The sequence below is a fragment of the Pagrus pagrus genome, assembly GCF_965226575.1.
Source record: "Pagrus pagrus genome assembly, chromosome: 10".
In the NCBI taxonomy this organism is placed as follows: Eukaryota; Metazoa; Chordata; class Actinopteri; order Spariformes; family Sparidae; genus Pagrus; species Pagrus pagrus.
In genome coordinates this window covers 19,467,929-19,486,634 of record NC_140194.1, presented here as the reverse complement: position 1 = coordinate 19,486,634, position 18,706 = coordinate 19,467,929, and the positions used below count along the sequence as shown (strand labels likewise).

Below are 18,706 nucleotides of genomic sequence, written 5' to 3'. Positions count from 1 at the left end.
TCACCATCACTAATGCAAATCCACACAAGTGAGAGGCTGTAACTATAAATCAATGGCTCAGGTGCACTGTTTATCTCAGTACTGGCAACAGCCACATTATGAGTGCATGCGGACACAGCCCATCTGGAACATACGGAAGAATATAAAGACTGAGAGAATACAAGTGAGAGAAGGTATAGAAAACACTAATGGGATGAGAAGCCAGACAGACAAATAAAAAGGAGAGCTCACAGCAGACACAGTCTGTTTTTAGTGCACAGCAGGTTATTCACAGCAGCACACAGTCTGACTCCAAAACCTCCCAATCAGCACATGAAGCCTGCAGGTGAGAGGTCACCTCTGTGCAGCTAAACAGAGATGTGCTGTCTCCCTGGAGAGGTGGACTACTCCAGTGCCCCACTAAGCAGAGCACTGCTGTGACCCTGCTGCAAGGACGGCTCTGCTGCACCTGGGGAAAGGCTGGTGACACAGGCGTGAAGCTGGCAAGATGACATCTTCACTCACTGCGGGTCAAAGTCCTCATGTGTAATCTGATATGAAGACGGAGTTCGCATGGGAAGGTAGTGACTTGAAAGCTAAAAACATGTGGCAACTAGATTAGCTCATGAATAGTTGTTTTCCTTTTTGTATTCACTGATGGGATTTCCTCTTCACACCCCTGATAACTTGATGATGAAAGTTGTTAATTGGTGCAGAAGTGTGACATGAGCTCTTATCACATAATACATGCAAAAGGGAATGCTTACTGGTTGAACCTTTCCCTTTAGAGCAGATACACTCATTCCTTTTTGATATCTTACATTCTTTTATGACACTCTTACTATCATCTTGCATCACTGTCCTGTGTGAAGTGAAAATCCCTCAGCCTAATGAGAGCAGGGGCTCATTTTGCAAGTCTGTGGCATTTGCATTTGCAAGAAACAGTTTCTGATAGAAGAACACTGCCAGGGAATGTTTGGTCATGGCATTCATCAACCACTTAACAAACTTTTATCAAAAAGCGTCATGCAGATTTGATAAGTGTCCACACCAGGCATGATTCAAGTCATTATAGAAACAGAATTAGTAGTGAGTCCTGTTGCATTTGGAGATATTTAACCCTAACTCAAACCACACAGAAGTTAAAGTGACAGCAGGAGCAGGATAAACCATGATGACTGATTTATTAAAAGGTGCAAATTAACGTAACTTAACGTAACTTTTTCCTGTGACCAAAGTGTGACAATCTGAAGATCATTCTCTGGGGGAACTGTTCACAAATCATTGACATGTGTGGCACATGTGGGTCACAAGGAGACACTGCTTCCAGAACTGAAAATATTTGTGGATTATTAACAGAATGTCATTGATATTTCAGCTTAAGTAGTCATCGACTACCTGTTTTATTTTTCAACCTAATCTGCCAAATGTTCTGGTTCTAGCTTCTCAAAGTTGCATTTCTTTGCCATAAATGTTAAAACCTGTTAACTGCACTAAATCTGACACATTTTGCCAAATATTGCGGAGTCACACGTTCCTGTCTGGTGACCTCTGACATCATCCAACAGCCTGAAGGAACATCATCAACTGTGCTGTAATGGGCAGGTTACATCAGGCCTTTTTGCTGTGGTGAGAGAGCACAGACATAGGGGAAAAAAGGGGAGGTAAAGTGAGGATGGTGGCTGAGAAGCAAAAGCAGGGAGGGGGAGACAGAATGAGAGAGGTAGGGAGGGGGTGAGGGATTGGGAGGGATGAAAAGAACAGAAGAGGTAGGAGGAAGGGAGGTGGGCATGTCCGTCTCCCGCTGGTTGTTTTTGTTGTGAAATTTTATTCCGGCACAATCTAACTATGGTTGTTAAACAGAGGGGACCCTGCTTCTTTGTTTTCTCCATCCTCGCCTGTCTCTGTCTTTACTTTCCTTGTCTGAAGAAGCAGGTTGGCTACACCTTTGCTTGTCTATCCACCCACACACGCTAACAAACACAGACATGTGAGGTGGATTTTTTGCACAGCCTGACTGACACACAGATGTAAGGTACACATAAAAGATCTTCATGTGCAAACAGATTTGAGACACATACAAATGGCAATCGTACAAATACAGAAAATTTGTATGGATATACAGCACATGCACACACAGCACACGTACAGCAGTTTGCAGTCTTGCAGACAGCTGACAGCTGTGTTAAATCGTTATGTCAGTGGGTAAGATGGCAGGAGTGTGATTGGCCCTGCGGTTGGGCTTATCACGCTTTTACAGTCTACACCCCTTCATAGCCGCTTGCCTTAAATCTACACATACACACTAACACACAACCTCCTAACACACCTCCGCCTCCATTTGCCCGCTGTCAAGGTCAAATCTGAAGATTTAAAAAAAACAACACTCACCTGCACCTTTTTCATCCTTCCCTGAGTGCAAACTACTGCCCAACAGCACAAACATAATATGTCTAGTTTTTGATCGATACCATTGATTTAGACATAACTTCATATTTCTGGATTTAAAATCTAACACCGAAGAACATTCTCTACTTCTTTGGCAGTAAAACGTCCAGGACCTGATATTTTCACCTCAAAGATGGTGCTGTCTATTCAGAAATCACAAAGGAACTTTTCTACCCACAGGAGGGGACAAAATAAAATACACTATAATAGATAGATACCTGAGTAAAACTCACTTCCTGTCCCCTCACCTGTAGCAAAGAATGTGAAATTTTATACAATTACTCCCACTGCTGGGGTCAGGCAATGCTGACTCAACTGGCATAAGACGACGTTCACAATGAAAAATCGCAATGGATCGTTGTGAGGAGGGCTATTATGTGTTTCTGAATTTGAGGTAGTGTGTCACCTCAGACTTGCTTCACTCTGTCGCTTTGACAGCAACCTCAAACTGTGTCATCCAGCCAAGAAAACTGTGTGAAGGAAAGCAGATCAACTCTCACATCCCTGCCTGGTGAGCGTTCAACATATGTATGTACATCCCCCTTTAAAAAGGTTTAAAAGTGTCTACGTCTCCACACAACATATCTGTAACTGTAACTAGCATGCTTAGGGTCAGATGCTTGTATCAAAATTAACCAGGTAGCTAGGCTGGACACAATATCCCCCAAATTCCACTGGGCACGTCTGTGTCACATTCCAGCCACAACATGCCCGCAGGAGCTGATCACCGCCATTCTAGACAATGCTTGTGGTTCCAGGATTCAGGAGTGTCCCAGAAGGGGCTCTTCACTCTGCTCTACACACAGAGTCAAGTTGCACAGAGCAGATCAAGCCAGGCAGGAAGTCGGATAACAGTAGAGAGCATCCAGTCAATTTTCAAAATAAAACACCCTGTGCTGGGATCTGCAGCACAACAAAGTCAGCAATATTAATAATAAACACACTCGGATAAACACAATCTGAGCACCTCAACAATATCAGGCAGCCAGACACTTCGCTTCTGGAGCCATGTGGCAGATGGAACAAAACTACATCACACATGCAAGTTCACAGAGACGTGACCGGTGGAATTAAGGCGTAAGAAAACACAAATAACAATGGAATGATTGAGAGAAACACACTAACAGTGGAGCAGAAAGGAAAAAACACTGCTGCCACCAATGTAACCAAGCGTTTTGCAAAGGTTTAAAAGAAAATAACAAACAGGACATGTAAGGTGCATTGAGCAGCAACTATCTTAAAAATTACCAAGTGCAAGTTTAATTTTGCCCACTTCCACACACACACACACACTTTCTCTCATTCCAAAAAGAGATACAATCTCTTGCTCTATCATTTCCCCTCCACTTCGCCTGTGCTTAGTCACTGTCTGAGGGGACTTTATATTGGTTTTCTCAGGAAACCTTGTTCAATCATTAAGATGGCCAGAACTCAAGGAGAATCTGCTAATAGTACAAGATGCATGTCTCTAGATGGAAAAAATGGACAGATCAGATCAGAAATATTAGTGTCACATGACTAATATCGGAGTCCATAAAGGGGAACAGGAGCTGTGTGTGTTTTAGGATAAAGGGCTGGTGCATGTGTTATATCTGAGAAAGCTGGAGAAACCCCTCTGTTGGATATACTATTATCTGGCTCATATAATTCAAGAATGTGCTCCTCTGTCTAGAAGCTTTGCTAGAATGATGCAAGAACTTGTGTGTGTATCTGTGTGTGTGTGTGTGTGTGTGTGTGTGTGTGTGTGTGTGTGTGTGTGTGTGTGTGTGTATCTGTGTGTGTGTGTGTGTGTGTGTGTGTGTGTGTGTGTGTGTGTGTGTGTGCGGCGGAGGCGGGGGGTTGTTTGTGTCAATATCTCGGGGGATCTTTTGATCCAGATTCTTCAATCTTCAGTTACACACACACACACAGTCCTACTATTAATACTCTTTCTCTGAGCGCTTTCCTTTCATCATTCCTTGAGGCCTCACATCTCTCCATCTTCTCCAGCTAGAATATAACACCACGATTAGAGGAAATCTTTAATATGCTGGATCAGATCCAGAGTTAAGAGGAAGGGAAAGACACTTTCTTCAAACGACTGGGATTGACTGGATCTGAACGCCTCTCTGTATATGATTAGCATTGCATGCCTTGGTTCTGAAAAACAGTCAAATAGAGATTCACACAGACTGCAGCACATCTTTGCATTATCAAATCAAACGGTGAAAGAATATTAAGATGAAATGAGAAGACTCTTCTGTTGGCAATATTTTAGCTCTTGGCGTGAAAAGGGCTGAAACAATTTGAATTTTAATAAAAATTTAGATTGTCTAAATAACATGTTGATTTCAATTAATTAATTATAGAAAAAATAAATTGTTAAAACAAATAATGCAGATTAATCGCACTCTGTGATGCCCCTTGATCCCATACGTCACCTATTCCCTTCACGTTGCACAGCAGCGTGGTTAACATGACGGAAGCGGATGACAAAACGTTGCTGAGCATACTGAATGGAAAATTTACATTTAAAAAAATTGGGATGTGACCTCCCCTATTTAATGTAGGCCTACTTGTTTCACACCTGCTGGATATCTGAGTGTCATTCTCAGGTCGTCAAATACCGACGCCTCTTACATTAATATTTAAAAAATCTTCTCACTGCAAATATCGGTACGTTCAATTTATTTTAGAGTAATTCATCATAAAGCATGTTATTAATTACATAATTGTTTTTAAATCACTTGACAGCCCTACTAAGAATCTAATCTTGTGAAAAATCAAACTAACCTACCACTACAGATGGACATCAATGCTTACATCATCTCAGCAGAAAGCATCCAGTCCACAAATCTAGTCCACAGAGCAGACCCAAGATATTGTTCATGTTAGCATTTTATTATTATTGTGATATTTGTGTGTGTCTGCACAAGCTGCCATGTGAAAACAATATAACTGTAGATTGCAACAAATGTATAAGGCACTGCAGATGGATAATTGTTTTGTTTTTTGTATTGTTTATGTATCGAAAAGATGCAGCTTTTATTTTGTAGACTGCTGTAGTCTGATTTTTGGAAGGACTTTCTGAATAAAAAAGTGAATTCAATGATGAAAAAGTCACCACCTGCAGTAATATAGAGCATTGGATGTCATACACTGAGATGCATCAAGATGCATCGTGATGCATCAAGAATCGTTTTGCATTTAAATCGTTGACAGTTGAATCGTAATCTAATCGAATTGTGAGGCCAGTGAAGATTCACACCTCTACTGCACACATGTTTTGGTGTTATGATATTATTTATGACTGGAAGAACTGGCTACTGGCTCTTCACTCACACACACACAAATAAAAGCCCTATTGGTATGCAAGGAGGCAAACACAATCCACGAAGACATAATGAAACTGTGATGATCCTGTTGAGAGAATTGGGCTGATGCAGGAGTAAATAGTAATGAGATACAAGATGAGAATTAAAATATGAACAGCAGCGTATCAACCTGTAGGTTATGTAAACAGACACTAAGGATAATTGTATCACTGACTTTGCCATGTATGTGTGAAAAGGTATGGTTTAATAGGTATGGACTATCGTAATGAGATCAGCTGCTGGTACAAATAGGACACTAATGCGCATCATATTTATCCAGCCCAACACACAACACAGTGCATCACTCTGAAAAAAAAACCCATTTCTTCATGCATTGAGACTTTAATACACAAAGGAAAGAAGCAGCATGACTCTCCTCTTTTGTAAATCAAAGCACATAAGCTCATTCTCCATCCACAAAGAGGCTCAGGTTCAAAGACGAGCAATTCTTAGAGCCACACAGACAAACCAGAGGATTTCACTTTTTTCGAGACAAAAAAAAATTACTTTAATTTTAGACTTTTTCATTACACTGTGAAACTTTAGTAACAAAGGTAAAATGAGTGTACTTAATGTGCTCTTGAATACGTGTTTTTGAATCTCTCCAAAGACTTTTTCTTCTTTTTTCTTCTGAAAACTGCCTGTCAAGCAGAGGTTGACGGAGTCCTCTCAGACTGAAATGACAGGTTCACCAACCGGTCAGCTCTCTGAAGGCCAAGCTTCCAGCAGCTCAGTCTGTTTGTGCAGGTACAATACTAAACCTGGTGTCAAATTTAATTTTGGAAGCAGAGAACTTGACACAGTGTTAGAAAAAGAAAAAATAGCAAGGAGTTTGGAGCTGACAGTTATTTTAGAAGATGCCAGTAGATACAGGAAACATTCAAGTCCAGTCGCCAGGATATAACGTTAGCAATTAACGTTTCTGCAAACCACATATACGTCCAAGGTTGACATTTGTACCAAAAATGGCATATCATGTCAAAAATAGCTTATCTGTGGCTTTGTACAAGCAAACTTAACATTTATTCTGGTGATTGCAAACCATTCCTGTCTCTCAAACCCCTGCACCACCCTGCTGCAGTTTTTATGACATGAATGGACACCAAGCACAATTGCCAACATGTGCAACATGTGCAGTATGACTCAAACTATGGGTGATATTTATGGAGTTGAATGACTAATTCTGTAGGAAATACGAAAGGCTGTCTCAAGAGCCACTATTTGATTTATCCTTTGATTTGTCCAAGCACCTGCTTGCTCTCTAGATATAAAAGGCTCATTTGAACACTAATGAAAACAGGATTATAATTATTATATATATATTATATATCTCAGCTTTTGTTATTCCTAACTTCCTAACGTTTCAAATGTTCAAAGCTGAATCCTGATGGATTCATTAAGGGATTTGAGAGAGCTTGTTCAGTAAATGGATATGATACTGACTTCAATAAAATTACGTTTTGATACTCTTTCAATCCCAACCCTACTGTACTTGAAGAATTGGCTGATGTTAGGCATTGTGTACTGCGGTCTGTGTCTTTTTGATTACTTACATTGGGGTAAGACAGAAATACAGAGTTTTATATATCCCTCACCAAAAAAAATGCATTCTGTATGACTGTAATGACTCATCATTAAGTAATCATTAACATGGCCAACAGCCAGTTGGGGGAAATTTCTTAAAACACGCATCCCTTCTTCAAACCACATTTATTTTGCAAAAATGGCCACTATCCGTTTTATTTGAGGCCTTGCTGCTTTCAGTGTGGAAGTTGATAACACATGATTTGTAGAGTTTATACGCCTTGGCTGACAACAGAGGAGTGATCAATGGTGCATGGCTGAACAAAACCCAAGAACATCCTCGATAACTGCCAGGGTCATACCTCCCTATCAGATAATATTTTCTGGTTTGGACTCAAACGTATGTGTAACCCTGCAGCTCTGCTGAAGATGGAGCAGCAGAGCCACTTTCTATCTTCCATCAATGTTAAATCTCATCTCTTCAAGCACCTCACATCACCCTCTGCCTCCTAAATCATTTTTGTTCTTTCATTTTGCTCCTCTATTACCAGCACTACTATATAATCACATCTTTAAAGAAAACATCCCTTCAACCACTTACTCTATTGCCCCTATTCCTAAAATTATTTGAACACGTCTGGTCATAATTCTAGTCATACTGCCAGGGCAATTCAGCTCTATTACTTGCTACCACTGTCCTGTAATTTCAATGATATTAACTTTTTTTAAACTGAATTAAACTGAAATGAATTTTATTCTCTTGCACTATTCTATGGTGCAGTGCTTATGAGTGTCAGCTTAAAACTGCAATAAGAAAAATCCTCCTTAATAGGAGACCGGCTTTCATATCAGGCTTTCTAAATTATTACACAACCACTGCTTCTCTTGATACTACCAATGATTGCATAATGAATACTGTCTCAGTAGGCCAATGGAGAGAAGTAAACAAAAATGAGGATTCATTAGCTTTCTCACAATGTGGTGTCTGGAAATCAGCCCTACAGTGTATTTGATCTGCTGTAGTTAAACGCATCTCAAAATGATATAAAGTGCAATCTAATACAGAACCTTTGCCTCTGAACTAATACTCTTAAGTATGATATTGTGTGCATCTCCTTATGCATTCACTTAGATGCTGATTGCAATGGTTATGACCACCAGTCCCTTGCTGCTTGTCTGTGACGGAGGAATGAAACAGCTCAACCTCCCCATCCAAAAGTGACCCCTTTCAGTTAGCCTTCAAAGGGCCTTGACAGTGAATGGCTTGACAGTTACTGCCAGGAACTGAAGAAGAGCTCACTGTCAGTCCATCAGTGGCGGTGGTGACACCAAAGGAAATTCAAGGTTACACCTCACTGTTTCCACTTAAGTGTGAAAACGTGTCAGTGAAGATGTCAGAGACAGACAAATCTTTTGGGTGCATCAGTAGAGTAATAAAACAGGGAGCAGCGAAGAGACAGAAACAAAAAGACCTCTTACAAAAATAACTGGCAATTCTGACAAACACTTAGCTTAGCCTTTAGTTTCTGTTGATTATATTGCACCTAGCATCTGTTCAGCAGTCTCATTTTTTCTTTTTTCACCTTAGCTATAATGTGCCTGCTTGTAATGACGCACTCATAATTGTATAAGAAGTATAAAAGGAGAATTACGCATGAACAAAGGGTAGGAGTGTGTTTAATGGCATTCAGGCTCTGCAAAGCCATTTGCTTTGAGGGAAAATTGGGAAATTCTCCACACACTCATCTTTCTGTCATCACCTCCCCATCTTTTTGAAATGTCACATGGTCATACAGTGAAGGTCAATAGTTGACTTTTAATCACAGGTAAATTTGACAGAGCAGAACTGCTGAGTGGAGAAGTCTTGGGTCATTGCTTTAAATGTCTACAACAATCACCAAAAGACCAACAGCGCATAAAAAGACATCCTACCTTTCTATGAAAATGGCAAGGACAAATGCATATCTGTAACATGTAGTGAAAATGCTTTAATGCATAAGTTACTCAATTTTAGACTTTTTTAGACTTTTTATGCCCTTAAGACCTTTAACTGTAAAAGCACATCATTAGCAACATCTAATATTGACTTTTCTGAAAAGTCTTTAGGAAAAGTTCACTGTGTCATGTAACCAAGGACGTCATTTTAAGTGGGAGAGAAATCTGAGTCGAGAAACATATTGATCTGCTCATCTCAGTCACCTTTAGTTATAACAATGCCGCTCAAAGCAATGAGCTTAACGAGCAGCAGTGAGCCATTTGCAGGCTTTTTTTGTGTGCCGAGTTTTGCCTCTCAGTCCACATAAAGGCTGCCATATCATATTTGCAAAGGTTGCTGGGGCTGTAGGCAGCTGGAAGTGAAAAGAAATGCCTGCAGACATGACTCAGTGTTTATAAAAGTAAAAAACAGAAACTTAGATTTGCTGTTTTTATCGAAAGCAACTCTTCTCTTAAAAGACAAATGTCAGTTGAGGATAAGACAGTAAAGCAGAATGGTCTTTGTAGATAAGATGAAAATACAACATTATCTATCAGATGGTATCAGGAATCTATAAATGTCAAAAAATATAAGGTAGAACTTCATGGACTTAAATTGTGTGTGTTTGAGGGGCTCTTTGGGCAGAGATAAATGTACAAATAAATTAGAACAAAAAAGGCCTTGTGGTTGAATGCCTCCACGCAACAGTCAAGTTGCTATTCCTGAGCTATGGCGTTGAATAATGGGCAGAACGTTTTTTAGCAGAATATTCTGTCACAGTGCAGTTAAACTCTGACCTTTTGGATATCATATGACATAACTTCATCATTTTATCCAATGAGACATTTGAGTAAAATGCATTTATGACATTAATTCTTGAGTTATGGCCAAAAATATGTTCACAGGTCACAATCACAGTGACCTTAACCTCTGACCACCAAATTCTAATTAGTTCATCCCCGAGTCACAGTGGACATTTGTACCAAATTTGAAGAAAATAATTCCCTCAATGCTTTCTCGGGATATAACAATACTCCAAGGCATTTTCTAATGCCTAGGCATTAGAAATAAATAGGCATTTAAATAATTAAAATCCCTTTATTACAGCATCATGGCATGATCATGTTGAACCTCAAAACAAACTCTGATATGCTGTGTCTGAGTTTGACAAGTTTCACAAGTGATTTTGATTTTTCATATCAGGAAACTATAAAAGAAACTCATGATTTACCAAAAGTTATCAAGTCCAGGTGACAGACAAGATCACCTGTCACCAATGAACCTGTTCACCTGTGAAATATTCGAAACAGGTGTTTTTGGAGCGTTCCACAACTTTCCCAGTCTTTTGTTACCTCTGTCCCAACTTGTTTGAAACCTGTTTATGGCATCAAATTCAATATTAGCATGTATTAACAAAAAAACAATGAAGTTGATGAGGTAAATTACAGATATAATTACAGATATTGTCTTTGTACTGTTTAAAATTCACTATGTGTCAGATAGGATAAGTAAATTATGACATTCCCTTTTTTTTGCAGTCGGGCTTGTAGTTTGGATTTACATATGAATGAATTTCATGTGCACCAGTTAAAGCCATTGTGTGCAATGAAATGCTAATGACCATTTGGCAACAAATTAAAACATCTGCATAAACAATTTGCATTTGTGATTATGATTTGCATGTGTAACAACCAGTTAGTCAGACACATTATGTCTAGACTCCATACCAGAATAGTTGTGTGGAAGGTGCCTTTCAAAGTAAAGGGCAAGAAAGCTACCTTCCGTAGGAAAATGGATGTCTCAGAAGTATGATCAACAACAATTTAGATCCAAATCTGCTTTAGTTATGTGCACTAAACACCAATGGCTCACTGTGTCCACAGTGTCCTGCTGTCCAAAATATCCAGCTGGGGTCTGCATATCTCATAAAAATGCTGAATGATTAACAGGGAGACTAGATTTTGTACCATTGTGTGTCAGTGACCTCCTTGAATAACAAGTTGGATGAATAGAGGAGCAGGGATTGTACTACTGCTGAGACAATCAGACAAATATTTACTGGTGTGAGCTTTTCCAGTGTGAGGATTCACTGCTGCTTGTAATAACTGTGTTTTCTGACTGTCAGATAAAACGACGTTAAAATGTTAAAAAAAATATATATTTTTTTTACAATTGACATTTTATAGGCAGAAATTTTTTATTCTGGATTTGATGAAGCTGATTGAGTTTAAATTGATAATGAAAACAGTCATTAGTTGCAGCCCTACAGTACAATGTCCACCACTTAAAGCTGGCAGCCAACAAATGCATGCCATACATCTATATACACTGCTGTACTGTTAAACTTTAAATATGGTATATTTCAGTTCAAAAAAACATCTGATCGTCTCTTATTCTGAGGTGTAAAATCTATTCATAAAACAGAATTGGGGGAAAAAACAAGTGATTTTTTTATTTAACTGCCTCCCACCACAGTGTGTGGAATATGATTACAATACCCCAGGGGTTTGGACAAAAGCAGTCCTTTTACTAATGGACTGCTTTTTACTGCTAACCTGATTCAGTCAAACACACAGTGCTTGGCGGCAACCAAACAGCCAATTCACTACCTGAATACCAAACAGGCTGGCCAATGAGTAGACAGCCTGTCAGGCAAAAACACTGACAAAAAATGTGTGACTGAACGTGTCCCAGTGGCTTGGCAGACTATTTTGATCTGCACACATGGATTGAATTGACTAAGTGTTGCAGAGATGACGCCAAGAAAGTCCACCATTCTTTGTCAGAACTACAATAATACTGAAACCTGCAAATTATTGTGAATAAACAGATAAAGCACTAATCTGTGAACGTGCCACGAGATTCTTAGAAACTTCAAACAGAAACAAGGCACAGCTTTGGGATTTTCCATCTTAACCCCAACCCTAACCCTAACCCCTATACCCATAGTGTCTGTTATGTGATAATTACTCCCCAATGGTTCAAAAACAATACTAAAATAAATCTGTGATCTCTGAAAGTTACTGCAAGAAATCTTGGTGTAACACTGGAATCAGATCTAATGCCATAGTCGTATCAATGCAAGTGTGCTTTCTCTCACTGTACTGGGCGCTCTGCATATATGACTACTTATTAACTGGGACAACTGGTCGGGGATGCACCGATGTGATACACCAGATAGGTATCAGCACTGATACCGACATCATCAAGTGGATCAGGTATCAGCTATGAAATAACGATTCCATATAAAATACTGTTCGTTGTCAAATCCATTAAATCCAAATAATATGCCGTAGAGGACAGCGTGCAGTCTGCCTGGTCCAAAGAAGAAGAAGAAACACTGGCATTGCTGTTGTTGTCACTACAGCAGTGTTTGAATACTATAATATTTCCCCTTAAATAGTATGCAATTCACGTTCTATTGGTTTCATACTAAGATTTCGGGCGCACGAAAAAATCTCACAAACTGTTTTAACATACTTAACAGTAGGCTGGTAAGGAATTTCAAAAGCAGCCAGGGGCTGGGTTTTGCACTAGTACAGGGATAACGTCAACCAAGGCAGTGAAAAAGCCCAGTTATCCCAAATAACAACTTTTCCAACAAGCTATTAGATCAAGATGTCGAAGAAGTTGTTGATGCTTCATCTAGAACAAGTTCTGGCTGCAGGAGTGCTATCGTTTGTTGCGGCTGCTGCAGGGGACCTGGCTTTCAGGGTAACACTTGGGTAACGGCCTGAGAATGAGACTATGAGACTCAAATATCAACTACCTGTCTTTAAGAGCTTGCTGACATTACAAAGTGTTGCTTTATTGTCCAACTTAATGCAGGCACACAGGCTTGCCTTGCCTTCTGCTTCTCTCTCCTTTCTATTTCTCTCTCCCAAAAACATCATCTTCTTTCTTTGTCAGCAGTATGTTTTACTAAGTCGCCAAAAAACACACCTAGCGTTTTGGATTTTTCCACTTGTTAAAGGTTAGCATCGTGTAAGTGTAAGCTTGTAGTTAATTATGTAGCCAATCAAAACCAACTTGCACCAAACAACATTGCATTGACAGTAGCCAGGAGGTGGAGAGCAAGGGCAGACTGTCCGATAGTTAATCGATCGCGGCTGGCGATAAAATGCTAAAATGGGTCATTAAAATATACTTGGGTGGACTGCCCAGGTATATTACCGGCTATGTGTGGGAAAGACTGGAGTTGGAACAAACACCTCGGATTAAAGACATGATCACTTTTAGCAGGGGTTTAAAAAGAAATCTGTCCTCCATTACTCTTAATTCAGTCTGAAGCATGTTTTGGGAGTCTGATGCTGTATTTTAATTGGACGTCTTTAATGCAGTATGAATATCACTTAAATGTCTTTGTGTGGAGTTATATATAAGTAAATAAGCCTTTTGAGAAATTAGAGACTGAGCCAGTGACGTTGATCTTCCACAGGAATTAACCAGCACCCACGCATGAGACTGACTACAGAGGGAACTTTGTTCCGACACTGAAATGACTACATAAACAAATCCGACATCCAACCAGGTAAAGCCCTTCAGGGGGACTTGTAGACACCTGCTTGCCATTTCTGTCATAACTAAATCAATATTATTACCGTGGGTGAGTCAGAAAGCTTCACAAAAGGGCACCAAGGGTGGGGGAATGTGAAGAATCAAAACACAAGTCCTTCCCATTTTTATGTTACAGTGATCATCAACAGTGTCACATCAAGAGAGCACTAAGTAGCTAAATCCTCCTCCTGAATAATTGACTACATCTCCAGATACAGAAGCAACAGCCCTCCACCCGTGACAGATATTGAAGCTGACAGAATTAGATGCCTCCAGAGAGCTACTCCCACCACCGGTGCAAGGAGAAACTAACAGAGAACAAAGTGTTTCCAGTGTCAAACATGAAACATTCTTGTTCTGTTGTGTCGACAATAGTTGTGTTATAGTTAGGACTGTCAACTGATGAAAATATTTAATCGCAATTATTGCATTATAGTTAACCCGCAATTTTTTGGATTTCAATATGTGGGTCTCACGCTGAGTAACCAGCCAATGATAGTAACTAGCCCGGACACAGCGCTGTGGAGACAGGTCTGCTATGCAAGACTATAACTAGTATCGGTGTGAATCTTTGGCAATCTCCCAATTCGTTTCCAATTCTCATTCTGATTCCGATTCCTGGGTGTCCAATTCAATTTGGAATCAATTTTTTATTCAAAACCACTCTCAATTCGAAATCAATTATCAATTGATTGATTTTCAGTCTTCTGCTGTAGTACTAAACTATTCGCTGGTGCCTTTAATCTGCTGAAATACAATATGAAACACGACTGGAAATGAAGATAAACGATCTGCAGCCTTTTCATTTTAAAAACTTAAAAGTAAAAAGCATTAATTAATTTGAAAGCATACATGCCTGTATGTGGATAACAAAATGAGGGGGTGTGCTCTGCTGTTATTTATGTTTTGGGTCCAGCAGTGAGAGATTCTGAGGTAAAACAGACTGAGCACCGAGTTATTTTCTCCACCACAAAGTTTAGTGGCTGAAGTTCGAAGAGCTGGTCTCGACTGTTACTTCAGATACTTCACATTCTTTTTTTTTTTTTAAAGATGAAACACTTTATTGTCATTGTATAAAAAGAACACAAATGAAACTGTGTAGAACACAACAAAACTGTGTCTTGTTAAATAAAAGAAATGCTTGCAACCGCTGTCTTTTTTGAAGATGAACTACAAGATAAGTCTTGCTTGTGCGTGCCCTGCTGTAAATTGTCCGGGTGCTGCACTGCCTTCGCAGTTCACTTCTGCCTTTTTCGTTCCGTCAACATCATGCTGTTCATTAACATTTTGAAAAAAATCAGAATCTCGATTCTTATATGAATCAAACCTCTGAGTTTCTGAGGATAGGTTCTGTCAGTTTAACTACTACAGTGTACCTTTGGTTAGTGTGTGTTTATACAGTATATAACAATAATAATAATAATATAAAAATAAATGAGTATTCTTGACTCACCAAGGCCAATGCCTCTCTTCTGCACCAGACGTTTCTTTCTGTATTTCAGTGTTCACTTATTCACTTTTCACTGATACTTCAAAAATATAGAGAGCAGCCCTACAGCAACACTTAAAAGTTTGCAGCACTTTTTTTATTGACCCTGTGAGAAAGGGGTATGATGAGTATGTGATGATGGGATTTTGTCGACCAACATCTAAAAAGTAAAAAGATATTTCATTCTTTGCAGCATCAATTTTGACCATGGATGTGCAATATTCATTTCAGGATTTAGGTGTTCGTGGAATTTTGTCCACCCCTATTTCAGAGATGAGGTGTTGATAACAGCACACAATAGAGAGAAAGACCACCTTTGTTGTACAACTACACTGCAATACAAAAATCAGAGCAGCATTACCAATGTGTTCGATTGAATAATCTCTGTCATTTTAAGGTCCGAAGAGTATTCTTTTTTTAGCTATTTGGTCATTTGAAACCTGCTTTTGAATAGTGAACCATCATCCAGTCTGCACCACGGTTTTCTTTGAGAGAATTTCAATGAATATACCTTTCATATCTGGATAAAAGAAAGCATCTATCTGTCTCTGTGCTGCAGCTCTCCGCCACACTTTCATTTCCAGCCACTGTGTTTGATTAAGAATAAATAAACCTTACACTCGAGATGGGTCATCAAGCCAGCTGGCATGTTTAGCCTCCCAGCATAGCCTGCATATTTACCATGTTCGGCTCTCTAAATGTAAAATAGTGGTACTTGGATTTGATGCAAATCCTCACACAGGTGTTTTGAAATTCAAATTGTTTCTTGGGGCACATGTGGAAATTCAATTTTTAAGATTCCATCTGGCCACAGCATCTTTTTTTTAAGAAAAGCTTCTGTTTGGGCATCCAAGCATTGGAAACAGGGAAGTGCGGTTTAACTGATACTGTGCTTGGATGTGTACCAAACCCATGTCAGGTTCTGTCTGGATTTAGAAATGGAGTCATAATAGTGTGTCTGCAAGAAAATGGGAGATTAATGCAGCAATATTCTATAATTTCTTGAAGAATACATCCTCTTCTGTCATCCCTGTTTCCTCAGCCTTGCCTGTGTCCTACAGCAGAAGGCAATCCACCTTCTTTATGGTCTGACCAGCTGAGTGAGGCTAAGGAAGTGCTGAGCATGCCAGTAAAGCTGTCATACAGCTCTCGTCAAGCTGTATTAATCTTATGTTTGCTTTCAACTGGGGATCAGGTTGAGTGTGTTTGTGTGTTTACAGCAAAACTCCACCCTGTCAGACACAGCCACAACTGTGTGTTTTTGATGTGCGTATGTTCATTTCTGCACATTTGAAGCCACATAACTCTCACTAGGACTCATCCACAACCTGCACAGTGATTTTATGATTTTATGTCTCTTATGTTCCGTAACAATCCCATAAAGCTGACAAACTACAGTACACACAACTTGTTTTATTACGTACAAGGCGATGTAATGAAGAGCAAAGTACCAGAGGGAACAGTGTTTCTGCCGGAAACCAATTGGTTTGGGAGCTATAATCCACGTCATGCTCCTCAGGCAAAGCACAGAAAACTCCCGCAATGAAAGACTCTTTATACAGGGTCAAACTGACACTAGAGTGGTCAATGTTTAGCAGTGTTGAGATGTAGTATTTTGTGACAGGCTTACCTTGTGTCACACGTCAAATCCCATGTGGAGAATTCATGATTATCAAGGTTAGCGACTACCTTGGCCGTCCCTGGCCAGGCAGCACGTCGTTTGACGTGAACAAGCTTGTGACCGGCCTCCAGTGTGGGGTCAGTGCTGCAGCAGGTACCCATCCTTCCACAACAAATGAGGTTTTCACTGATTCCAGACTTTATCTCGCTAAAACCTCTGGTGTAGTCGCTGGGCTCTCTTGATTTGGCTTCCTTTTTCCCCGATTTTCATCTTTCTATTAAAGTATCCTCTACAACCTTTCACTGCTCTCTCCCTGCTGTTTTCTCTTCCAATTCAAATTTTAAGTTTCTGAGAATCTCAATAAAAAATTAACTGAGAAAGGCAGGAGCAAAGTAGATCGTTGATGCTCTCTCTTTTACCATTTTCAGATGCTCTTCTCTCAGTCCATTTCTCGCCACTTTCCCAACCAGTTTCACCCCTTCTATCCTCTCTTGTCTCCGACCTCCCCAGTGCTCATCACATGATTTCTCTCTCTCTGGGTTGCATTGCTAATGTTTTGGTGGCCTGGCCCTGGCAGCTTTGCCCTCCCTTCTTACAGTGACAGAAGTGTTACTGTCTCCCACGAGCAGCCAGACTTTGTAAGAGACACAACATTGTATTAACCATCTTGTTGAATTTCTCACTCGCTGTTTGCATCTATGTCTTTCAATCCCTCCTTTGTGTCTCTCCTCCTTTGCTCAATGTTCGACACAGATGGGCCCCCCCCTCTTTCCACTCCCAAGCTTTTTGTTTGGTCCACAGACAACAGTCATGTAGAGAAGAGCGAGACAAGCTGGTCCTACGCTGTGGAGACGTGTGGGCTTGTCATGTGGAGAAATTTAACAAGTGCATCAAGCTTTTGGTCCATGTTTCCATGTGTGGGCCCCACATTTCATGCATTTTTTCATATCTGACATTTTTGGTTTTAATAGCACGTCATATCAAAGTCCTTTTAGACAAGTCTTGTCACTCAGCAGCTGTCTTGGCGTAGCCCCCGGGCAATTATTTCGGGCTATCAAGACCAGCCGCCTATCTAAATGACTGGGCAGAGAGCCATAACTTCACGTTCATTGGACATAAAAACTGCATGTATAGAGTCACGAGTCAAAGCTTATAAAAAAAACTCTTAAAAAGCTTGGAGACTTTGCGCCACAATAAGGTTTAAGATGCTTTTCTTCCCACAGGTTATACTTCGACTTTGCATGTACATGGTTTCACAACACCAGCCAGAGCAAAGTGACGTGACGCTGTCAGCTCATCCCACGAGAGCATTTGAACAAATTCAAGTTTAATGTCTAGTGTTTGAATAACATCAAGGTTTTTTTATATAATTCTGCGCATTAGCATCATATCCTCCTCTTCCATGCCTATGAGAAGTCAGTCTCCTGCCGCACCAAATTGGTTCAAACTTTCATGAATCTCGGCTATACGCTCTCATCATCTCAAAAACACAACTGGCTGATGTTTCCTGGTTCAACTGTCTGAACTGACAAAAGTGCAATCTTTGGTGTTACAGAATTTTTCATTCAAAATGCTTCAAGTGGTTTGTCTCTGGTCATGTACTGCTATACCATGTGTGCAGACTTTTGATGGAAAATATTGTGCTCTATGAACATCTATAATTAAACAGCCTCTTTTTGATCAAGCTTTTGATCTTGTGTTGTACCACCCTGAACCCCAAAAATTGGAATGCTGTATGAAACATAAATATCAATCAGAAT

At 39.9% G+C, this 18,706-nt stretch overlaps 1 protein-coding gene across 7 annotated transcripts in view; it reads right to left on the bottom strand.

The window, feature by feature from the left end:
- Nucleotides 1-18,706, bottom strand: part of LOC311264099 (pleckstrin homology domain-containing family A member 7-like) — a 145,547-nt gene that overhangs the window by 108,600 nt on the left and 18,241 nt on the right. The window contains exon 1 of one of the 7 annotated variants that reach the window (XM_084364674.1): nt 16,956-17,427. The exons of the other annotated variants lie outside the window; for them this stretch is intronic. Coding sequence (XP_084220800.1) covers nt 16,956-17,107 — 152 coding nt within the window. The 5' untranslated portion in view covers nt 17,108-17,427. Of the gene's footprint in view, nt 1-16,955; nt 17,428-18,706 lie in introns of those variants that run through there. 7 annotated transcript variants of the gene reach the window in all.